The sequence below is a fragment of the Protopterus annectens genome, chromosome 3.part0 (genome assembly GCF_019279795.1).
Source record: "Protopterus annectens isolate FY-2018-M chromosome 3.part0, PAN1.0, whole genome shotgun sequence".
Taxonomy (NCBI): Eukaryota; Metazoa; Chordata; order Ceratodontiformes; family Protopteridae; genus Protopterus; species Protopterus annectens.
Window position 1 is genome coordinate 1926924752 of NC_056731.1, and position 25577 is coordinate 1926950328.

General features: G+C 42.2%; 1 protein-coding gene across 1 annotated transcript in view; it reads left to right on the forward strand.

The window, feature by feature from the left end:
* Positions 1 to 12485, forward strand: part of LOC122797187 — a 529981-nt gene extending 517496 nt beyond the window's left edge. Inside the window, exon 3 of the mRNA XM_044066010.1 lies at positions 5521 to 12485. Within this exon, the coding sequence (XP_043921945.1) occupies positions 5521 to 7059 (1539 nt within the window). The 3' untranslated portion in view covers positions 7060 to 12485. The remainder of the gene's footprint in view (positions 1 to 5520) is intronic.
* The last annotated feature ends 13092 nt before the right edge of the window (positions 12486 to 25577 follow it).

The window sequence follows — 25577 nt, forward strand, 5'->3', positions numbered from 1 at the left end:
TCAGACCAGCTATTTCTTTCTTATGCTTTCAACAAACAAGGCCTTCCAGTTTCTAAAGTGACCTTATCCAGATGGTTATCTGATACTATTGCCTTTATTTATCAGTTACGAAATAGAGCTACCAGCTAAACCAAAAGGTCATTCCACTAGAGCATTAGCCACCTCTGTAGCTTTTCAGTCTAGGTTGCCCATAGACTCAATCTGTGCAGCTGCCACTTGGGCAAACCCCCACACTTTTATCTCTCATTACAAGGTGGATATGGTCTCCCGGAGAAGAGCTTTCTTTGGTTCTACTGTTCTGAAGAGTTTGTTCCAATGAGCCACCCGGGATTTAGGTGCTAGGGACGCTGTCCCAAACAGCAAGAACGAAGGCGAGATGGACAACTTAACATAAAGAAGTTATGTACCTACCATAACGTTCCATGTTAGTTGTCTTCATCTCGCCTTCCTTCTTGCGTCCCTCTCTCCTTCCCCCTTCCTTGAAGATTGTGAGGAGTTCCCTTTTGTTTTCACTGGCTGAGCATCTTTTATTACTTCACATGCCAGGTAATTTATAACTCTTTCCTTGTTTAGGTATATTGGCCAACCGGTTTTAGTAACTGGTTACTCTACTTATGACTAGTGTGCGCTATCACAAACGAGATCCTGGTAGCTGACGTTGGGCATTCTGGGATAAGGGGTAGCCTCGAGCCAGTAAATAGCTCTCGAGCTATAGAAGTTGGCCGAACATCAAGAAGGAAGGCGAGATGAAGACAACTAACCTGGAATGTTATGGTAGGTACATAACTTCTTTTTATCCCTTGTGTCGTGAAGCTCTGTGTGTGGCAATGGGCTGTATCCTTCAACCACTTTCTAATAGCAATGCACATCCCAGGGAGCTCAAACGTAATAGCAGACAGACTGAGCAGATGCATTCTCCTGCCTCATGCATGGCTTCTCAGTCCCAGAGCGGTGAAGGAGATTGTCCATCGCTCCGGCCAGCCTTGCTGTGACCTCTTTGCATCACCCCAAAACAAGTGCAGCAATTATTTTGCCCTAATCCCACCTCAGGGAGAGTCCTCGGGAGACGCTGTCCTTCTTGATTGGCTGTCTGGTCTACTCTTTGCCTTCCCTCCTTTCCTTTGATTCCAGCAGATTGAGAAGCAAAGTGATCCTCATTGCACCCTTTTGGCCTTGACAAGTCTGGTTTCCCTTTCTGTGGCCTCATCTAATTCACTGTCAATGGATTCTGGGCCCTGTTTTGAATCTTTTGTCTCATCTGCAGAGACTGGTGCACCCCAATCTTCAGAACCTCAAGCTTACAGCTTGATTCCTCCAATTCAGTTAGTCGCCAGGCAGAAGAATTTGTTCCCCAGTTCAAAAACATTCTACTGGCTTCCCAGAGACCTCTGACCAGGAAACTCTACCTAAGCAAGTGGAAAAGATTTTCTGTTTGGGTATATGATAATGATCTTAACCCTTTTTCTGCACTGATTGAAAAAAGTTTTTTTCGCTGTGCATTTTGGTCAAGGAGCTTCTGCTTCCATGATTAAGGTCCAACTAGCTGCTATTTCTAATTTCCACAATTGCTTTGGAGACCATTCACTAATTTTTCATAAATTGTGTAAAGTGTTCATGAAAGGGGCCTTGCGATTAAAACCTCTGTTTAAAGACTGTCTAGTTCCTTGGTATCTGACCTTGGTTTTGCAGTCTTTGCTGCTTCCTCCCTTTGAACCTGCAGTGTCACTTAGTCTCTTTCATGGAAAACTATTTTTCTGATGGCTATTACCTCCGCTAGACAAATTTCTGAGATACAAGCATAGTCTTCAAACCCCCCCCCCCCATATTTGTTTTTTCATATGGATAGGGTTTCACTAAAAAACAACCCATCTTTTCTCCCTAAGGTGGTCTCAGAATCTAATATTAATCAAACTATTGACTTACCCGTTTTTTTTCCCCAGTTTTTCCAGCAAAGGTGAATGTTGCTTACATTTGCTGGATGTTCACAGACAAGTACATTTCTACCTCAGGACTAAAGAATCTAGAAAATTGGACCAGTTCTTTGTATTTTTTCTGGTCCATCTCTGGGAAAATCTGTTTCAGAATTACCTTGTCAAAATGGCTAAAAGACTGTATTACTTTCATATGCAATAAAAAAAATCTCAAGTTACCAGCGCCAGTGAGAGAGCACTCCACTAGATCACTAGCCCCATCTGCTGTTTTCCATTTCAAAGCTTCCATGGATGTAATATGCTCAGCAGCAACCTGGGCTACTCCACATATCTTTATCACTCATTCCAAATTGGATCTGGTCTCCAGAAGAGCATCCTTTGGCTCTATGGTTTTCAGGAATATCCTTCCATAAGGCCATCCAGGATCTAAAGTAGCTGGGGACTCTGTCCCTAAGGTAAAGGATAAATGAGGATTGACACCATCAGATAAAGAAGTTATGTACTCACCGTAACGTTCCATCTGTGTTGTCGATTTTCATTTATTCTTTTTACCCCACCCTCCTTCCCCCTCCTATAGACTTTCTGGAGGATCTGACGCTTGTCCTGGTAACTTTATCAAGTTTGACCTTGGACATGGCCGCTTCAATTCTCTCTACAAATTCCTTTGTCTTTCTGTGCGGCTGCAGACTTGATCCGAGGTAATATGGAGAAGGGGTATTGTGGGTAGAGTCTTAGCTCGCGAGTTTTTGGCTGGTGAGAGCTATGTAATGGCCGAGCCAGGTCCGAAGATAGGAACTGTAATCCAAAGGTAAAGGATAAATGAAGATCGACAACACAGATGGAATGTTATGCTGAGTACATAACTTCTTTATCAACTGATCTTTTATACAGTTTCCTGTCATATCCATTTGAGCCTATGTCACATCATACAAAACTTTTATTAAAAGCCCTCAGAAAAAATGTACCCTATTAACTTAACACACACAACTATGTACATCTTCCAATATTGAAGTTTTTCCCTCCTGATAGAAACTAATGTTCCAGACTGACAGCCACACTTGGACGTGAGTTAACCTAAAAGAAAAGTTATCCATGCTAAGATTCATGGTGCAACCTGTGCTTCAAGTAAGTGCTTGTCTGTTTTTGTCTTGTCTTTATAGCTCTCCCCAGCTGAATAAACACTTGAATGCTTTCAACAAACATCATCTCCTAGCCATTTCTCTTTATCAGATTGTCTCCTGGAGACATGAGGACCAGATACAGAATTGCTACTAAGCATACATTTACTTGCCAGAAAAAAAACTTTGGAATAATCAGTATTCTTTTTCATTTATTTGCTTTCTCTTAGCCTTAGAATAATCGGTATTCTTTTTCATTTTCTTGCTTCCTCTTAAAACGTGTTACTAGACCAAGCTAAGGGTCTTAATTCAGTCATTCCACTATGCAAAAATGAAAAAAAGCACACTGTTTTCTTTTGTCACGCTCTTTTAACCAGACTTTTGTTCTTTTTTGTTACACTGCAGTGCCTACATTTCTTGAAACTGAACAAGGAGAAAGCGAGAAGGGAGGAAAAAAAAAAGCAGGAGCACTTGTTTACATTAGTACCCCCATGACACTTAAAAAATAACTGACAAAACCTTACTTCATAGCATGCAAAGAAAACCATGCACTATAAAAATACCATTAAGAAAAAAATTGGTTTTACTTAGTTCACTTTCTTCCTCCTCTTGCCCTCTCTTTTTCCGAACATTTATGACATGCAAGCATATGTTTTAGAATCCCTACAAGTTTAACAAAGTCCAAAAGAGTCAAGTGTTTCCAGATTTTCTTATTCTGTCGTGTTTCACAAATATTATTAATGCTTTAGAATCCCACATTTTTCCATTTCCAGGTTAATGGTTTTATACCCGTTCATCTCCCATCTCCCAAATCCTGTCTGTGCTTCATTTCCAATGCACTCTCGAGTTTTATAGTCGACTCTTGTGTTTTTTTTCCTTCTCTCGAGCATTTTTTGTTGAAACATTGGAAAAAGTTTCACTGGCGCAGTCTGTCTCTGGTCTTTATTACCAGAAGAACAAGAAGCAGAATCTCCTCCTGTTTCACAGCTCACTTTTTGTTGAACAAACTTTTGTATTACCCCCTTAGTATGTACTTCATCAGCCACAGTGGTACAGCGGCAGCGTTGTTGCCTCACAGCAAGAGGTTCTCCTGTTTGATTCTCAGCTGGAGTGCCTTCTGTGTGGAGTCTGCATGTCCTCCCCGTGGTCGAGTGGCCTCCGAAAGACATGCGTGAATGGGCGTGCCTTCGCTGAAGGTTGGGTGTCGGGCTGGTAACTCGGCATCATAAAAATCTACTGCTAATCATTAGCGGACCAGAGTTCTGCTGTGGTGACCCCTAACCGGGAAAAGCCAAAAAGACAAACAACAACAGTATGTACTTCATCAAAAAATGATTTGTTCCTCCAGGGAAGAATATTTTGAAGATAGCTTGGTCCAGCAGTTTGAATTTCATGCCTGCTTCTCAACATTCCCTTAACAGCAGCATATATTTACTCCTCTTCTACCTGGTGAACAATGATCATTCTCTACAAACACTCTGCTTTATTCCACTTTTAGTACTTTTTCTGCCACAGTTTTGTCATAATCAACTCCTCCTGCTGGTAGGATAGCATCGTTACTATTAAAAGTGTAGTTTGCTTTCTAATAGCCAGGTTTGGAGTATACACACAATGTGCCCTTTCAATTACCTTTTGCTGTGGAATACCAGTCCAGTTGCTTAGTTGTGCTTTAACAAAATTAGTACAATCTGTTCCTTTCTGCTTCTCTGGTACAGCAGAAAATCTCAGGTTTTCCCTATGTGTTCTGTCCTCTAATTTTATTATTTTTTGAAACATCTTTTCTTGAGCAGTATCTCATTTTAACCAGCCTTTTTTTCATTTTGACCTCTGATTTTTGCAATTTTATCACCTCATTTAAATATATGTTTAAAGCTTCTTCCATTTTTTTCCGGCCTTTTGTTGTTTGAGTTGATATATTCCATAAGTGTTTCATTTATTTTAATCAGATCTGTGTGCATTTCCCATATACTTTCCTCTACGTTACTGGAAGTCATGTCTGGAGCTTGCACTGCTTCTTGTTGAACAGCTACAGTAGTTTTCCCAGTCAGTGTTTTTTCCTCGCCTTATGTAGCTGATTTTCTTTTAGGCCCTCTGTATTTCTTTTTTCCTGGCATTCAGGCAGTGCACTTACTAGCCAGTTACTGAAATTTAACTAGAAATATAACTCCATTGACTTTCTCTGCTAAGTTTGTGTTTTCACACTGGGAAGAGAGAGAATTAAGCTGTTACTCAGTGTGCAGCCATCTTTGAAGATACCAGGCAACCTATTTGATGAATATATTATTATGTTCTTATGTCCACAGTTATGATAAGAGCACAAGGTAAGCATCATGAGTGAAAAGCTCTAGGAAATATATCACAAGGTAAGCATCATGAGTGAAAAGCTCTAGGAAATATGTTTTTGAATAGCTTTTATTTTGAAGCCTTTATACTTATTAGCAACTGACAAAAACTGTTTTATTTTTTAACAGCTTCCTATGCTGGTAACGACAACAGTGGATTTACGACACTTTCCCTGGGATGCTGATATCAAAAATGTATTACTTAACCATAACTTTAAGACTGTAAATCAGTCTGGCTCCATTTTAGAGATTAAGGGATTTTTTTCAGACCTGAAGATTTTGAGGACCGAACTTCAGGTGCTTTTTATTTCTAATCCACTGCTTCAGTCCTCCACTGGAATCAGTAGCACACGATTTGTGTTGGGCCAAAGTACTGAAATGAAGGAATCCTACTACAGCAAAAATGATGTCAACAGCTCTAATAGTGGTATCACTTACAGAACAGAATGTTGCAGTTCTGAGACCCCATCAGGAAAAAACTTGACTCCATCTGTTAATGGATATACAGCAAAAAAGAGAAGCCTTTTCAGCAACGTGAACTCTGATGTAACTAACTACTTCAGCTCAGGAAAACATCTTGCATCATCTGCATTGAACAAATGTGGTTCTCTTAACAGTGCAGTTCCTAATGGATCAAGTTCTGTTTATTCTGCTGCCTGTCAAAATAATAGTTTTGGGACAGTCCCTCCCCTCTGGTATTCACTCACCTCCTTTTCTCCTTTGGGCAAGAATAGCATTGAAACTGTAAATCGGCTTCCAAAATCTGGTTCCATTGCTACTAAGAACACTTCTGAAAAATGTACTTTTTCAGTAGATAGTGACACCTTAAAATATGTGCAGACATTCTGTGAGAGTAGTATAGGTCAAATCCTCGAGCGTTATTATTTGTCAATGAAAGTGGAGGATGAAGGTGATGTCAGCATGGTGATACTCTCTTCTGTTATGACAGCTGGCTCTTACTTGGATGACGGTAGAACAAAACTTTCCCTCCTGTTTTCTGATGTTGGGAAACAGCTTAGAACTCATGATATTGATCTGTCAAGATTTTCTGCCACAGAACAAGATCTGATAAAAATTAGGAGGAGGGACTTGAGTGATGAGTACCAGGTTCTTGTAATTAACTTTAAAGATAAATTGCACTTAATAGGACCCTCCTCTGAATGCTATGAGTTAATGCAGAAGCTTTCTGGAAAGACAGCTTTAGATGAGTCTTTTGCTTCCATGCATACAGCTGGGAGAAAGCCACGGGACACAAGGAAAGGGAGACGTGAGTCGTCTTGCCCTCCACCTGCCAGAAAAGGAGACCCAGAGTCTAGCAAGTGTCCATCTTCTAACATTCAAAGTCATTTCACAAGAAACTCCTTTAATGATAAGGATAGTGCAGTCCCAAGACAGCATGAGACAGTGCAGAGCAAACAAAGTTCCTCTATGCGTCACTTTCCAAAAAGGTCTACTTCAGAGTCAAGAGTAAATAAGAAAGATCCAAGGTCACTTAGTCCACAATGCAGTGCAACAGAACAGTCAACATCGAAAGTATCAGATTCCCAAGAGCAAAGAGGCAGGTCCCGTGAAAAGTCATTTAGTTTTAAAAAAACACTTTTGCAGTTTAATTCTGGAAATGTTAAAGACAAACTTCAGGGTATCCAAAAGTCTGTGTCCAGATGGTGAGACAATAAGTTGAAATACAACGTCCTTTTTTGTTTTTTTACTGATGATTCTATCAGCCTGTAAAGGCTAGAGATTGGGGAAGCAGGATAACTAGGTACCATGCTCTGTCAGTGTGTTATCGATAAAACACTACACAAAACAGTGAAACTGTCACCAAAGTGATTCCTGATAACAGCAGAACTGGTGTATTGTTTTTAAAATCACAGAAAAGTATGCACACTGATAACTGCAGAAGTAGAGTTAATTTGGTCTGATCAGATACGAGACCATAACAGAGCAAAACCAGTACAGCCAGTATTTCAGCATTATCTTTGGTCTTTACATTGAAGCAGCGAGTTTATGTATTATTTAACTAATTATACACCAGGGAGTTTGTCTTGCATCTTAAGGTATTTAGTAGGAGCATCACATAATCACATCCTTTTGATACAGCCTTTTGACTTTGTTTATACTAGTAGCAATGCCTGTAGACTGCATAAACTGTTGCTGTAATTACCAGACATTTAACTGAAGAGAGGACAGTATATTGGGATGGGAGGAGCAATATGAAATGATAGACTTAGCAACTGCAGCAGCCATTTTTCACCTGAATGAAGAGTACAGGATTTGCCACTAGATAACCAGTAAGTCTTTAAGATAAATGGGGCAAGCATTCTATCAGACTTTATTTGTGAGAACATCAGAAGCTAGTAAAGACTCCAGGACACAGGTGTAATGTGATTAAATCTGACTGTTTCTGCCAGTAGCCTAGCTACAGAGTTCTGCATTAACCTGAAGTTTTTGGTCAGTGCAGGGACATTTTAAGTTAATTGTGAACCATAGCAGATGGTTCCTTTGCTGCCAGTATGTTCCTTGTACAGGTGCTATTTCTCAAATGGGGAAAAAAGATGTTCTAATGGCAGCTGCCTCCAAGTGTCAGCTGATCAAGGACTGCTGCAAATTTTGCACTCCAGGTACAATCTCGTATTACCTCCACAGAAAGTTATATGGCCAAGATATGGAGACGCAGAAGCCCTTATAGTCACATGGATAATTACTTCAGTGATGTCAGAGGGGCTGAGCTTCAGAATGTTAACACATTCATATCAAGATGAAAACCAGACACAGCTGCTACTTGATCCAGACAAGAAGTACTTTGCAGATAACAGTGACCTTACCAAATAACTGTTTACAACTCCTCATCAGAAATGACCTTTGAAATAATGTATTCCAAGATCATGCTGTGCGAGTACTGGACAGGTAGGAGGCAAAGCAGGTGAGGAATGTGGAGGAAAGACCTGTTAGAATGCAAATGTTCCTAGAGAACGTCATAGCTCATAGGACTGTATGCGTCTGGGAGATAAAGAATAAAATTGGTTACTGACTTTTAGTTCACTAAAGACCCTCAGGTGGGTGGACTGTGATGCAGCAGGTCATGCATCCTGTTGGAAATAGATTCTTAAAAAGATTTCAGGCTTTTGGGTAGCAGATTTTGTAGTAGCCTGTTTTTTGGGGATCCAGAAATTGTTTTCGAGGAGCAGGATGAGTATGGCTTCCTTTTATTATCACTAGAAATACCCAGTCCTCAAGGAGGTCCCTTATAGTTTGGTAAAAACCTGTACTGAGAGATTGTACTTGTAATATTTCAGACTTGATAGAGCCAGGGTCTGGACTGCACATTATATGCTACAGAGCAGAAATTGGGTTCATTATCTCTGAATTGTTTGTGTAGTGATCCAAAGCAGATTAAGTTGGTTATCTTTGTGCCCTGTTTGTGTTCCTTGGAATGTTTTCTGCCTAATTAGGTAAAACATTTCTATAAAAATCTATGCAGAAGCTTTCCATTTTGAATGAAATAAAGCTTTCTGGTTGACTGTGTAGGCTCTGGAGAATGCACAGTCTTATAGCGGGATAGCACAACTGGTCATTTTGACACAGCAGAGATCTCCTTTTCCAAAACTTGACCTACTTTGTGGAGACTTCTCACTGGTGCCCTTTATAATGTTCATATAGTTTAAGTTGGTCTGCAGAAAGCTAAGTTCCTCCCCACTGGTGTTTTACATTTTAGCACTCTTCTCTGAGGCTGTAGCATTCCCTGTCATACTTGGAATGACACTTCTCAATATAGATGAGGTGTGTAAGAAGTAGGGTGAAATGATCTTGGTAATTATACCGGGCTTTATTTTAGGCCACCGCAAGTTGGATTGGATTGCCCACACTGTACTATGGGAGCTTGACACATACTGGGATTAGATCACACTTTTGTCACATTTTTTAAATTCCTATACTATCTTATAACGTGTGTGTGTGTGTGTAGTAGGAGCTTCAAGTGGTCAGACTAAGAAACTGGTTCCATCAATGTGTCAGATCACTTCCAGTCGAAAAATGAAAGTCCGTTGAATACAAATACATTTAAAGGTATGCATACACAGAAATCAACCCTGTGATAATTCTGTTGTATGATGCAACCTACAAGTGCATCACCTGCAGGCAGAGTATGGCCATACCTGTGACAAGCAACAGAGTAACTACATTGAGCAAGGATGAATGACACCTGTGAAAGTGACATCTAAAATTTAGAGACCCTGGTACCTAACTAGACAATGAGCTCTCTTTTGGCCTACATATCTCAGATGTGGTTAGGAAGTCCTTTTCCCTCACTAACCTTATCTGTTTGGTATCTCCTACAAGACAAATTATGTTCTCGTCTCTGTACCCTCAGTGGCTGAAAGAGGTATGACGCAGTTCTTTGGTACTGGGAGAGCTAAAGGCTGTGTTTTTTAGTATCACTCCAGGTGATTGGATTTTTTCAAACAGCTGACCCTGCAATGCATCAGTAGAGGGTGCTTCCTTGCTTAAAAAAAAGTCTGGTTTAAGCCACTTAAGCTGCCACAACAGACTAAAATCTCTCTCCTATGCAGTCTCATGCAGGCTTTGAGAGGAAATCTTTTTCCTAACATTTCAATCTGTGAAAGACGTTCCATTATTTTTTTTACTTTTTCCACCTTCATAAAGCACACAGACTAACAGACATGCATTCAAAAGAACCTAAACAGCACCTGCTGACATGATAGATTTCTTTACTCAGAATGTTTCCTCACCTTTGAAATAGACCCCTTCACCTGATGAGCTTCAGAGCCAGCCTTGACAACCATGAGAGGCCACAAATTTGTAGCTGGTAGTAATGCTGATGATCATCTGTCCAAGGGATTTAGTCTACCTTTCTCACTACAGTGTTGAAGTGGCTAAACATCGTGATGACTGTCCAGCTGTAAGTTTAACTTATGAACATATAAACCTGAAGAATATATAGGCATGCATGAGTAAAACTTTCAGTTCTTTATATAAAATTCACGTCAGTAGCGAGTTTGAACTTTATATCGGGAGACCGAGAAGTACAGAGGTGATAGAGCTGGGGTTAAACAGCCGTTGTCAGTGATGGAATGTGAACATACCAGTACAGTTGCTGGTGAATTCAGAAGCTCAGAAGACTATATAATATAGCACTTACTACGCATGTGTGGTACTGCTTTGTAATTTGAGCACGAGAACACAATGTTACAGGAAGCATGCTGTTCCCAGTTGTCTGTAAAGTGTACCAGAGGAAATAATGAAACTATCAAAGTGGAGAACAAACTGAAGCACTCAGTACTAGTAAGGTACTGATAACACTGTCGATGGACTTGAGGAGAACAAATGGACAGGTAACTGCAGTGAAGTATTCAGGCATGGCATGAGCAGTGTCTCCCATACTTTTCATACCATGAACATTGTGTATACATACATGCTTATCTATGCATGGATCAGGAAATGCTGATGACTTCACCTGCAGCCTTGAAAGCTAGTTTCATCAAAGCAGGTCTTACATTTAGTTATGTAAGAGTAGTACATATTACTGCCTCATATTAGTCTTTGAAGCAGTAAAAAGCAATTACTAGAAAATGGAAATCAGAATCTAAACCAACTCTAAAGTAGTGAATATTGCAATAGAGATGAAATAACTGAAGGTGGAATCTTTAGAAAAGGGAAGTGGCAAATTAAATAGAAATAAATGGAATTTTAGGAGCAATACTTGCAGAATAGTATAAAGGAGGAGGAGTGAAGTTTAAGGGAAGGCCAGCATTGAGTAATTTGTATGAAGTTAGATGTAGAGTGGGTGACAGAAAGCATATATGTAAATCAAAAATGTTAATATGGTATGATTTATTTTCTGAGACTGTATGTGCATCTATGTCGAGTGATGATTTAATAAAGGTATTAATATATGCAGCTGCAACAACAAGTGTTCCGAAGGGATTGAGACTTCTGCTAGAGGTAAGGTTGTAGCTGATGGTCATGAAAAGTGGCAGTTCTGTGAAGTTAACCAAGAGACAACCACATGAGTTTGCTTACTGCAAGATAGGAAAGTAGCTGACAGTGCCACAGTCAGATTAGCAGTTAAAGTATCTGCTGTAGTTTGTTGCCCATTTGGATTTTTGTCTTCACATTAAATGTGTATATACATATACTTTAGTATCTCTCTGTTTCTCTATTTCTTCCCCTGCCACCCTGCTGCATGTACACACACACACACACACACACACACACACACACACACATACATATACACGGTTCAGAATGAAAATGCTGCCCAATTTTAGTTTTCAGAAAGGAAAATTCAAAACTGTCTTTTTCTTGACAGAATATAGTCCAGCATTTCTTAATGCTGCAGTACTGTCTACTGCTAATCTTCACCTGTATGCAGACATTGCTTTGTTACATTGTTTTGTCACAGTCAGATTAGCGGTTCAAATGTCTGCTGTACCTTGTTGCCTAGCTGGATTTTTGCCTTTGCATCATATATCGTACGAATATACTTTAGTATCTCTCTCTCTCTCTCGTTCCGTCTTCCCTGCCACCCTACTGCATGCAGTCCTGTGCTTAAGCGCGCACACACACATACACTGTCAGGGTTCAGAATGAAAATTCTGCTTAGTTTTAGTTAGCAGTTTTGAATTTGCCTTTCCAGAATATAGTACCGCATTTCTTAACTCTGCAATATTGTCTGCTACTGATCTACAGCTATATGCAGCCATTACTTTGTTATTATTTCTTTGCCAGTTTGAGGTCTAGATTGGACAACTTTTTATTCCCTGTTTGGCAGTAGCTGGTAGCTTGTTCCCTGTAATTTTCAGTTGTTTACTTCCACAACAAAGTGTAATATTTTACTTTTCATGATATTATTAGTTTCCATCTGTTTTGTGATATTGGGTAAGCTATAGCCAGTATTGTGTGATGATATTGGAAGGGATGTGTTAGTGTCTGTAACTACTTCTGATTTTCTTCATCACTGTATCCTTGTGAAATGTTATTCCTTTAGCAAATTTTGTTGCCATCCATAACTAGATATCCATTCTTGAATCTTTATTTGCAGTATTCATTTAATAAAATAAGTATATATTGTGGAACTCCACTTACTGGGATTGTTGTGTCATTGGAGTCGGTGCATGGCACTATCTTTTTTTCCTAAACATTCTATTACTTGTCTTTAATACCTTCCAATTTTCTTAACCTGCTCTGGATCTTTAAACTATGTATATGGATCAGAATTGAAACTCTTAGCAGTGCTCAGAGTGGCCTTAAGTCCAGTTTGAGTAACCCACTCCCCTTCTATAAAGACCATAACCTTAATCTATGTTAATCTTGTGCAGTAAAGTTTGTCTATGTATTTCCTTTGAAACTATTTTCTTTGATTTTCCATAATTGATCTGCTGTTACCACCGCACATTTAACTACTGTCTGTCTGCAGTGATGTGTGTTCTGTATTCACTTCTATTTCTGTTGTATTATTGGACAGGATTAATAGAGATGTCTATAGTATAGAATAATATAGTGTCAGTGGCTCAACATGCAACATACTTGGCTTTGGTGCTGGAAGATCAGAAGGATGTGGGTTCTATTCCCAAACCAGGTAACTGGATTAATTTCCTATTGCTGACACTGCAGTGCAGCATTAGGGGATACTTCATTCCTGAGTGTTCCATTCTTGGGTAAAACATTAAACCAAAGCCCCATCTGCCTGAGTTGGTGATAGCTCAGGTGGATGTAAAAAAAAAAAAAAAAAAACTAGGGGAGTTTGTACTAAGATAAAAAAGGTCTCCCAAACTCACAGCTGTTGCGGGTCTGACACCTAAGGTTTTGAGACAGTCTGATCCTACTATTCATAGGACCCAGACTCCCTCCTCGAAGACTTCTTTTTCACCAGGGCCCATCAGCCCTGCACTTCATTCACCAGTATTACAGAAATTACCTTTAAGGCCTGCTTTGCTAGCCTCCTCTTCAAAATCTGGTCGATCTACTAGGAGCCTTACCAAGTTTGAAATCGGCTGAATGATGAAAAAATTTTGAGAACTCTGGTAACAGCTGGGAGTCCTCCCAGCTCCATCCCCAAGGAAAGGACCAGGAATTCAGCCCCTTCCACCTGACTGTTCAACTTCCTATGTCATCTCCATTCTTGGTGCTGGTATATGTCAGATCTGGCCTTCCTGTGGTACCAAATCTGATCTCCTTTTCTTTGTTCCTCAGAACATGCGGTTTGGATCTGAGTGTGCCACATAATCCAGACTTTAGGATCCAACTCTCGAGATCCTCCTTCTACCCACAATGCCTTAGTCCATCCCCATTACCTCAGATTTCATGGGCATGATGACACTCCGATATGACTCTGCCACATTTACAAGACTAGGATACAAATCTTGAGCTCCATCCTCTACGCATAATGCCCTATTCCACCCCCAACTCCCCAGAATTCATTCGCCGCCTTCGAAACAAGATCACAGGACTGAATCTCGAGTGTGAGAGTTCAATTTTTGTCTTTTCTCAAGCTTTATTGCTTTGAATTTAAATTTTTGATATATTAGAGTTAGTTTCTCTTCCTCCCTTCTTTGTATTTAGTGATTTTGTTGGTGTTAGGATTTTCTTCCATCTAACCTTTTTTCCTCAGGGTCTGTTTTTTTTTTCTCTGTGATCTTTAAAAAAAAAAAAAAAAAAAAAAAAAAAAGTTGTGCTTTTCTTTTCTGTTTAGAGAATTCTTGTACAGAGTGTTATAGTTGCTTTTGGTTAGCTTTGTGTAGATGTGCAATTTATTTTTGGGTAGCATACCGTTACATTGTGATTTTGCAGTCATGTCTGACGAGCCTGGGTTTAAGAAATGTACTTCTTGTTGGCAAAAGATTCCAAACTCTACCCACAAGAAGTGCGTCTACTGCCTGTGGCCAGAACACCTCAATTCTGAGTGTAGCGTGTGTGCTTCTTTCAACCACAGAGCCTTGTCTTATAGAAGAAATATATTAATAATTAAAGGTTTGCTACCAGCTTCCACTGCTGCTTCCATTGGAGCTCAAACCCCTTCCAAGTCCCATCATGAATCTAAAAAACAGACTTTGGAAAAATCAACGAGGGCTTCATCAGAGCCGCCTCAAAAGCTTTGGTTCCTACCACTGCCGATCCAAAGTCAGTACCACCTCCATAGGATCCACAGGTATCCTCAGATCCGACAGATGCCATAACCATCGCAAGTTCCCCGGTCCCATCCATCTCCTACTCTGATCTCAGACCCCTGGATACAACAGCTAGGAGTTGAATGCTTGATTTTGCGTTGAAGACTTTCTCCAGCTCTGCCTTCTCAACTGTTTGAGACCCCTCAAAAACATTCTAGGCCTGCTTCCTCAGCTTCATCCAGATCCACAAGAAGTTTGACAGAGGCCGATATAGACAGGATGATTCGGAAATTTCTTGGGGCTCAGATCCAGATTGGGGGTCTTGCCAACAACGTCCCCTCTCTGATCCATGAGTGCACCTGCCCAGCCTATACAGACTCCTTCTCCGATACTCCAGTGGTCTCAGAGTCTGAGGATCCAAGATACCCGAGAGAGCCTGTCTGATCTGAGGAGGCCCCCTTCCTCGATTCCAGCAGCTTCCATGACCAGCCCTGCTCTGATACCATCGGATCTGACCAGGTCTTATTTTCCGGGAAGTCCGCGCTGGGTCTGGGGGGGGGAGGTTGGGTTTAGCTCCTTCACTGTTGGATCTGTCCCTTCCCCTTGGTGCCTTGGCTGTCGACAGCTCTGGTCCACTTCTCTGTGGAGGCGGGGATCTGGGGTCGGCCATGACCTTTCATCCTCAGCTGGCTCAGCTCCAAGGAGGGTAGGAGAGGTTTCACTGGGTCTATCAGCCATGCAGGTGGTAGAAAGAGCCATCTCTGTGTGTAGAGATCTGTTCGGTCTCTTATTGGATTCTACGCCTTACCCCTCATCTGGGCCAAGAGCTGAGCCCATCATTCCTGCTCTTCTGAGTCAGCCTCCATACTCATTCCCCAGAAGGTTTTCCCCCATTCTTCCGACACCTCCCCCAAACATCACATGGAGGGGTTATTGCGGAAGAAGACCTAGAAGAGGAGGCATATAGTCTCCTCGATGTAGTGTCTCATGGAAGACACTGACTTCGATGAGGGAGAAAGATCCCCTGGATCACCACTTGATGATGTCATCTTTGGAGGCATTCTTAATCGTTAAATAGAAGGGTGACTGGTCTTTCCAATCTCCTTCTTCTGAGGAGTCTGTTTATGAAGGCTTTCGGGTGTGTGTCTTGGGTGACCCCTTGACAGATGAACTTATTGACCTAGTTTCCCACTGGGCTCAGAAGGAACCAGACACTTTTGAGCCCATCCCCAAATGCCTGGATACATTTCTAGTTGTTCCCCAGTGGACAGAACCCATTGGAGTAAGGGTGTCCCTGTTAATGTCATAGTTGTGGCGGCAGCCACTAAAAAGGAGCTAGCCAAGCAGAGCTCCTCAGTCCATCCATCGAACAGTGAGTCCAGATGATTTAGAAAGAGCATCTACAACTCAGCCACATTTGCAAAGAAGTTGCTAAATTACCTGACACATTTTACCCACTTTCAGAGAGATTTGATAAAGGAGCTCTCAAATTCTCTCACAGAATCCATGTCTGTGGAGGATATTAAGAAGGTTTCTCTTCAACTGTCCACTGTTTTGTCTGTTGCCAATTCTTCGATGAGGTTGCTCTCAAATTCTCTCACAGAATCCATGTCTGTGGAGGATATTAAGAAGGTTTCTCTTCAACTGTCCACTGTTTTGTCTGTTGCCAGTTCTTCGATGAGGTTGCTCTGCCATACAATAGAGGGTGCCTCACAAGCAGCCGGTTCAGGCATAGCCATTGGCCCTCATCCAGGCACATCTCCTATGTAACTTTTGTGGAACTTTTTAAGATGTCTTTTGTTAATGCCCACTTTGGCTCCTCATTGTTCAGCCCATCAATGAAAGATATGCTTACCTACAGCGAACAGGAAGAAAAGTCCCTGTCTGCAGTTGGAATTAAGTTTTCTACCCCTTAATGAACGTTCTGTAGAAATCAGCAAGGTGGGAAGAAAATGTGATTCCGGAAATCTCAGGAACCTTTATAAGACCTGTACAGGGACACTTCACCCAGAGGCAGAAGAGGAGGTTTCAATGCCAAACATCTCCCCAGAGGCAGAGGAGATCCACAGAACCAGGGTTGTTATGTAGTCCAATCCCGCCTTCATTCTTACCCTCAGTTCGGAGCCGAACCTCAGCTCCGACTCTGCCATACTCTAGCTCGAAGTCTTCAGTTGGCTCATGGCTAAGAGATATCCCATCATACAACAGGTCTATTCCCCAGATCTAATTTGCTGCTCGTTATGCTCAGACGTAGTCTCACTTTTGGCAGTGGCTAAGCATACTGTTTATAAAAGTTTTATAAACTGTTGATTTATTGTTGCTCAAAAAAGCTATTTTCATAGCTCAGTGTGTGTGGTAGTGGTGTTTTACTGCCTTTGTTTGTTTCTCTTGCTGTTTTTTGTGACATTATCTTGGCCCTTTGGTATCCCATTTGTTTCTTTCCCCACGGGCTAGGCCCATTTAAGTTAGAGGGCCTAGTCCTCCCCATTGTTTCTGTGTGATCTTTGGTTTGGTGTTCCATCCTGTTAGCGTTAGTGCTGTTGTGTCTGGCTAGTGGTGCTATCCTGCCTTTGTTTCCTTGGGCTAGGCCCGTTTAAGTTAGAGAACCTAGTCCTTCCTGTTGTCTTTCCTGCCAGTTTCTAGGCCATTTTAGTTAGAGGCTCTGTTTCTCGTGCGGGGTTAGTTGGGTCTTGTGTGTGTACATATTACTTTGTTCCTTTCAGCATGTCCAAGGATTCTAAGGAACACAGGCCTTCGGGCTTTAAAAAGTATGTTGAATGCAACAATAAAATGTCTTTAGCCAATGGGCACTCTGTGTGCGTGTACTGCTTGGGGGTTATTCACCTCCAAGAGTCCTGCTTGTTTTGTCATTCCTTCAGTCCCCGTGTGCTACAGGAGAGGAAGAACAAGCTCATTTTGAAAGGACTGCTTAAACACTCCGAGGAAGACTTGGCTAAGTCTTTCAGTGCATTATCCTCTCCAGCAAAAAAGGACAAAAAGACTTCTAAGAAGCACTCTCCTGCTCAGGCTGTTTCTTTGGAGCCGTCCGAGAAGGTTGATAGAACAGCTTCTCCTTCTTCGGTTCCATTGCCCTCTGTGCTGACAGAAGGTAGTCTCTTGACTAAGTCTGTATTGGCTCCCAGCCTTTCGGAGCCAGTCACAGATATTTTGGTTCGGAGCCGGTCTCCAATTATTCGACCGTTTTTTCCTTCACGCAAGTTCCCTTCTGTAGGGAGATGCAGATCCTCCTACATTATCCTCCAGGTCTTCCAGGACCCTTTCCGATGCGGATGCTGATAGGGTGGTGAATAAAGTTTCAGTCATCGGTGTTGGCCAAATTGATTTTGGCTCCGACCCAGTCGGCTCCAGAGCCTGTAGCCTCTTCATCCTTTGTTGTTCCTCCGAGCCTTTCTCAGTCTTCGGAGCCAGAGTTGTCTGTTCCGTCGGGTGCTGTTAGGTCGATTTCAGTAGCCTTGCCTGGCCTCTCGGTTCTGATTTCCGCTCTGACCCTTTCTGCTCCATCCACTGGGTCGAGGGTCCACGGTTCTCCTTTCGGACCCGAGGGAGAGGGATCGGATCGTTCTTCATTGGTTCAGAGCCTTCCTCTCAGTGCTTCAGCTCGAGTGAGCTTGGACCCGACATTTGCTTCAGACCTCATCTCCGTGGCGCTGAGGGCTGCTACTGTTTCCTCTACAGCTAGTCTGCCTTCGGAGCCGGTGGGATCAGCCTTCGAGGTTGAGGAGCGCGCTGGCCAGGTCTTCAGCTGCATCCTACGGCACCAATACTCTGCCCCCTCCAGCACCGGTGTCCGTTTTGGATCACGCTCTATCCATGGGCAGCAGAAGACCCTAAGCCTCAGGAGTGATCCCCAACTTTCTGAAGTCTCCCCAGAGTTTTTGCCTGAGAAGCCCGCCAGAAAGAGATTGTGTAAGAGGAAACACCTTGACTCACCAGATGAGTCTCTCAGGTCGCAGATTGACCTCGAGTCGTCTTCTGAAGATATCTCTCTTTCAGATATCCTGGAGATCTTGAAGCAGAGAGTCGGCTGGCCTTCCAAATCCCCTTCTGATGAGGAGTCTTTGTTCCTGAAGGCTTTCGGGTCTCAACCCTCCTCCTCCTCCTCTTGGGTTTCTCCCCCTTTTAATGAGCTACTAGATCTTGTCTGTCAAAAGGTGTAGGAAACTCCTGACACTGTGGAACCGGTCCCTAGGAGACCCAATAAGGTTTTGTCCGCCCCCTCTAACAAGGAATATTTAACTAAAGGCGTTCCAGTAGATGCCATGGTGGTGGCAGCTGCCACCAAGAAGGAACTTGCTGAAACTTCATCTACCGTCCATCCGCCTAACAAGGAGTCCCGGGCTATGGACAGGTATGGGAAGCGTGTGTTTACCTCAGTGGCCTTTACATTGCGGTCGCTGAACTACTTAACGCATTTTACAAGGCTCCAGAGAGATCTCCTAAAAGAGCTAGGAGATTCTATATACGGTAACATTTCTGATGCCGTGGCACAGAAGGTCAATGCATAGATGTCTACCCTAAATTCTCTTACCAACTCCTTCATGAGGCTGATCTCATACGCAGCCGACGGAGCGAGTAGGGCAGCGGGTTCCGGAGTCTTTCTTAGGAGACACTCCTGGATACGCCTGTGGAATTGCAATTTCACAGAGGCCTTCGAGTCTACGTTCACCAACGCCCCCTTTGATGGTTCATCGTTGTTCAGAACCAAGGTGAAGGACTCTCTCACTAGGTGCGAACAGGAAGGCAGAACCCTGTCTGCCGTGGGAGTCTATTTTTCCATGCCTTCTAGACCTTACCCCAAGGGCCAGAAGGGTGGGAAAATGTGGTTCAGGAAGTTGTAGAGGTTTTTTTCAGGGCGCACAAAGTGATCCCCCCTCCGGAGGCAGGGGAGGGGGTGGAAATTCAGGTAGACGACGCCCTAGAGGCAGAGGAGGCCCGCATAACCAGAGGGACCGTGATTCCTTTCATGGTTCTCCCTACCAGCGCTTCTGAAGGGAGGCCCGACTCTGAAGCTGGTCGGGGGTCGCATTTCTGTATACCCAGAAGCCTGGCAAGACATCACCAAAGACGAGTGTGTATTAAATTTATTTATTTATTTTATTTTACATTTGTTAACTGAGAGAGTCCGACTGGATACATGTCCATTTTCAGCGGAGGCCCGGGGAGAAAAGCTCCAGGTACATAACAGACATATGAACATTGTTAATGCAAAAAAGGAAGATAGTTGAGTTCTAAATACAATATAAAGATACATCACATCTTGGGGAAAAAAATAACAGCAGCATATAAAAAAAAAACATAGGTCAGTTACAAAGGTGAGGCGCCTTGTTAAAAAGCGGTTAAGGATAGTGAGGTAAGAGAAGGGTAAATGATAGTGGTTAATCAGGTTTGGAACAGGGACATTGCCAGAGAGTATTGAGATGGGGTTTAAGCCTTTTTTTGAATTGTAGGAGTGAAGGTTCTGAGGTGAGCATGGTCGGTAGGGAGTTCCACATTTTACCTACAAAGTTTGAGAATAGAGAATCCCCAGCAGAATTACTGGCTTTGGTAGTTTGAGCTAAGATCTTATTGGAGGAGCGTAAAGATTGCAGGTTAATATAGGGGTGAATAATGTTTTTCAGAGCTGGTGTTTTCTCTGGGTGATACAGTATCTGGTGAGCCGTTTTGAGTTGGTTGAAATGGAGTTGGCTGGAAAACTCTAACCACCCTAGTTGCTTCAAGTTAGTGCAGTGGTGCGTTCTAAAGGTGGAATTTGTGGCAAATCTAGCTATGTGATTGTAACAAGAAGCAAGTTTAAGGGTTGTCTTGTTTAGGTTTGTAAAGAGGGGGGAGGCATAGAAAAGAGTTGATAGTAGGTGTGTGCTGGCAATTGTAATTTTAGCGTGAGGAGTGAGAAAGTGTTTTACTTTATAGAGAGAGCCAAGCTTTTTGACGGTTTTGATGGTAAGATTGAAATGGGTGTCAAATTTAAGGGAGTTATCAATGGTAACACCTAATAGCTTTGTGTGAGCTTCTGGTGATATAGTGATTCCATTGGAGGATGTAATAGAGAAGGTGGGGAAGAGTCTTGTTAGTGGGTGAGAAAGTAAGTAGTTTTGTTTTGTTGGGGTTGAGAACTAGTTGACGACTTGAGAACCATTTTTCTATTAGGTTGAAGGTGTCTTGGGTTGAAGCAGTGAGGTCTACCAGGTTGGAGGCAGTGCTGATGATAGTCGAATCATGTGCATATTGAATGCATGTGGCATGGGGGGGTGATTGTGGGCAGGTCATTAACAAAGATGGTGAAGAGGAGAAGAGGGCCAAGAATAGATCCTTGGGGAACTCCAAGTGTAACAGGTAGGCATGTGGATAATTTGTCCTGCCATAGAACAGCCTGTTGCCTATTGGACAGGTAGGATTGGAACCATTTCAGCATGGAATTGCTGAGTGATAGTTTTTTTAATGTATGGAGGAGTTGAATGTGGTTCACCATATTAAAGGCCTTGGAGAGGTCTAAGAAAAGAGCAGATGATAGTTTATTATTGTTTCTGAAGTTATTGATGGTATTAGAAAAGGATAGTAGGGCTGATGTGGTACTGTGATTTGGTCTGAAGCCATGTTGGGAGTTGGCTAGAATTTTATTTTTGGTGAAGTGTTCCATCAGTTGTTTGTGGACACACTTTTCCATAATTTTGGCCTGGGGTGAGAGTATAGCTATAGGTCTGTAGTTGGTTAGCTCTAGTGAGCTACCACCTTTATGGAGAGGAATAATGTGGGACATTTTCCATATGGAGGGGATGAAGGCTTCTGACAAGGTACGGTTTATGATTATGGAGACGGGATAGGAAATGGCCTCAGCTGCTTTTTGCAGAAACTCAGCTGGGAGAAGGTCAGCTGCTAGCTTAGTGGGTTTTAGTTTTTTAAGAAGAGATGTTATAGAGGATATGGGTACTGGATCGAAGGTAAATAATGATCTGATGTAGTTGTAGTATTCTGCTGGCATGGGTAGTGGAGTGGGCTGGTTGTTTGTTTGAATTGTGTGGCCAGGGATTGTATAGTTTCTGTGAAGAAACTATTGAATGTGTTAGCAATGTTTACAGGGCACTGTTTGCAAGTTGTTGGAGTGGGGGTGGTTGCCTGGCCTGGGTGCAGGAGCTTGTTTAAGCCTGCCCAGAATTTTTGTGGATTATTAAGGTGTTTGTGTTGGAGGTGGAGGAAGAAGTTTTTTTTTATCATTTAAGATCATTCTTTTAGTTTCATTTCTAAGTTGCCGGAAGGTTTGGTGGGAGTGTGGGTCTTTAGAGGTACGCCATGTGACCCACATCTTGTTTATAGATAGGATTTTGGATTTTGTTTCCTTAGAGAGCCATGGTGTGGTTTTGGTTTTAGTTCTAATGGACCGTATTGGAGCATGGGAATCTAGAATCTTGAGGAAGGTGGTGTTGAAGTAGATAACTGCCTCTTCAAGAGGAAGAGACTTGAGTATTGTCCAGTTGTGGGTTTTAAGTTCAGTTTGAAAAATGGAGGCATTGAATTTATTATTGTTCCTGATTTTTTTTATGGTTGTAAGAAGGGGGGTGATTTTCTTGAATTTGATAACATAGGTGAGTAAGTGATCACTCATGTCCTCTAGGTGAGTACCTGCTGAGTACTGGTCAGGATCTTTATTAGTGAGGATCCAGTCCAGGATGCTGTCTTTGTTTTGGGGTTTACCTAGTCTGGTAGGAGTGGATATGAGCTGAGAAAAGCCATGTAGATTTATGCTGCTAGATGGGGAGCTAGATGAGAAGGAATTCCAATCGATGTTGAAGTCACCTAACACTATGGATTCCTGGGGGTGAGTTTGAGTTAACCAGTGGAGAAAGTCATCTAAGGTTTTGTTATTATTGTTGCCTGGGGGGATGTAAATACATGCTATATTTATGCTTTTATGTTTGTTTGGTTGAAGTTTTACAAGTAGAATTTCGGCATTGTTTGTTAGGAGGAGTTGTGGAGAGGCAAGGGAGATTTGTAATGTATTTTTGTAGAGTATGGCTACACCGCCACCTTTACGAGTTATTCGGTCTGCTCTTAGTATATCATACCCTGGTGGGATTATCTGTGTGTCTTTCGTACTTGGTTTAAGCCAGGTTTCTGTGAGACATAGTAGGTCTGGGGAACAAGTAGCTAAAAGGGCATGTAGGTTGTGAATCTTATTATTTACACTTCTGATGTTTAGATGACAGGTCAGAAGAGAGTTAAAGGGTTTAGAGTTTAGATTGAGAAGTGGAGGGGAGGATAGGGTGGAATTAGAATTGAGTGGAGGGGAAGGGCCAGGGTTGGGGTGGATATCACCATCTGTGGCTAGTCTGTGATTCAGAGTGGTAATGAATTTGAGGGCTTTGAGTAGAAGTTTGTAGTAATGTTTATCATTTGGCCTAATAATTACATAGCGTTCGAGTTCTAACAAGGTGGGTGAGTAGGGAGTTGAGTCATGGCCTCTGTTGTTAATTATGGGGAAGGGGTTGGTTTGGTAGCCTGGGTGGTGGAAGCCTATGTAAGACCAGGTTTCATATAGGGTAGCTAGGTAAGGGACAAGTAGGAGGGGAAAAAGAGTTAGTATGATAAGCTTCCTGGGTGGTGTCTTATTCCGTTTGATCTTAGAGGGCGGTAGTGAGGTACAGGAAGTTAGTGGACAGTAGGGGGAGTGGTTTGAGGTTATAAAAGTACGAGTACTGGGGGCGGGTGGGAATAGGGGGCAGGGCGGGGAGCGGAGCGAGCACGAGCGAAGCGGGGTTTACACTAAGCCACTAGAGCCCAGGTTTCAAGATGTAACTCCTGAATAATTAATTAACTTGCAGGTGAGTAATCTTGTCTAAACAAACATCAGGTTCAATTCCTATGCTTTGGGAGCTTGTTTTTAAAATGTTATAGCTGTTTCCCTTAGTTTTAGAGTGTGTTCTGTAGTTTAAGTGGAGTATATGCAAACAAGCTTGGATTTTTTGTTTGGGTAAGCCTAGGGAGATTTGTGCTAGTGCTGAGGACCCTTAAATAATACTTTACTTTAAATTCTATACTAAAAAGACCAGATAATGACCTGTTTTGTTTTTACAGGTTGTGGGCAATAGTAGAGTAGTCGCTCGAAAAGGGCGAAGTTCTTTTCTGCCTCACGCTGTGCAGGGGAAGACCTGGGAGGGATAGAGAGCTTGATTTCAGAGGCAGTCAGAAGCAGCTGTGTAGCTTAAACAACATTAGACTACCCGAGGAAACCCTAAACTATGTTAGTAAAATCTTCACATATCTTTACATATAGCATAAATCATTATAACACATTAGCATTTTACTGCAACAGTGCCTTATGACTGAGAGTCAAAGAATGTTGAATGTTGAATATCCTGCTTCTCAAAAAATATACAGAAGGCTCTCAATTTTCACTCTAATGAACAGCCCTGCAAAGAGCTTGTCATAACTAAAGTCTGGTTTATTATTAAAGATAATTTCCAGAGGTTATCATATTCCCTTCTCTTCTCCTCCCCCGCCAACCAAGAGAATCCCGGACGTTCCACCCAGTCACAGGGAATCCATGACTTTAGAAATAAAAAAGTTTACACTAAGCCACTAGAGCCCAGGTTTCAAGATGTAACTCCTGAATAATTAACTTGCAGGTGAGTAATCTTGTCTAAACAAACATCAGGTTCAATTCCTATGCTTTGGGAGCTTGTTTTTAAAATTTTATAGCTGTTTCCCTTAGTTTTAGAGTGTGTTCTGTAGTTTAAGTGGAGTATATGCAAACAAGCTTGGATTTTTTGTTTGGGTAAGCCTAGGGAGATTTGTGCTAGTGCTGAGGACCCTTAAATAATACTTTACTTTAAAGTCTATACTAAAAAGACCAGATAATGACCTGTTTTGTTTTTACAGGTTGTGGGCAATAGTAGAGTAGTCGCTCGAAAAGGGTGAAGTTCTTTTCTGCCTCACGCTGTGCAGGGGAAGACCTGGGAGGGATAGAGAGAGAGCTTGATTTCAGAGGCAGTCAGAAGCAGCTGTGTAGCTTAAACAACATTAGACTACCCAAGGAAACCCTAAACTATGTTAGTAAAATCTTCACATATCTTTACATATAGCATAAATCATTATAACACATTAGCATTTTACTGCAACAGTGCCTTATGACTGAGAGTCAAAGAATGTTGAATGTTGAATATCCTGCTTCTCAAAAAATATACAGAAGGCTCTCAATTTTCACTCTAATGAACAGCCCTGCAAAGAGCTTGTCATGCTAAAGTCTGGTTTATTATTAAAGATAATTTCCAGAGGTTATCATATTCCCTTCTCTTCTCCTCCCCCGCCAACCAAGAGAATCCTGGACGTTCCACCCAGTCACAGGGATTCCATGACTTTAGAAATAAAAAAGTTGCTTTCGAAGGGAGCCATCCATCCTGTCCCCGCAGACCAAGTAGGATTAGGGACTTACTCCAGATTCTTTTTGGTGCCGAAAAGAACAGGGGACCTGAGACCCATCTTGGATCTCAGCCGATTGAACCTTCATGTACAAAAGTCCAAGTTCCGCATTGTCACCTTACAGTCAGTACTCTCTCTGTTAGTGAAAGGTGTGGATGTGCTCCATCGACCTCAAAGATGCTTGCTACCATATCAAGATGGACAGGGCATCGAGAAGTAATCTACGCTTCCGGCTGGGAGCCAGTCATTTTCAGTTTCGTGCTCTGCCCTTTGGTCTCACCACAGCCCCCAGGGTGTTCACCAAATGCATGGCAGTGGTAACGGCTCACTTGAGATGTCAGGGATTCCAAGTGTTTCCATACCTGGACGACTGGCTCCTTTCTGCCACTACCAGGCATCTAGTGTTACAGACCAGGGACACCACCATTACACTATGCCAAAGGTTAGGAATTACTCTAAATTAGAAACAATTTGCCTTGTTGCCCTCGCAGTGTGTCACTTTTATCAACACCGAGCTAGATACGGTGCTCATGATGGCCTTCTTACCAGAAGACAGAATTAAGGCTTTACAGCAGCAGGTCTACGCCTTACTACCATTGAGGAAGGTCAAAGAAAAAGTAATCCTCA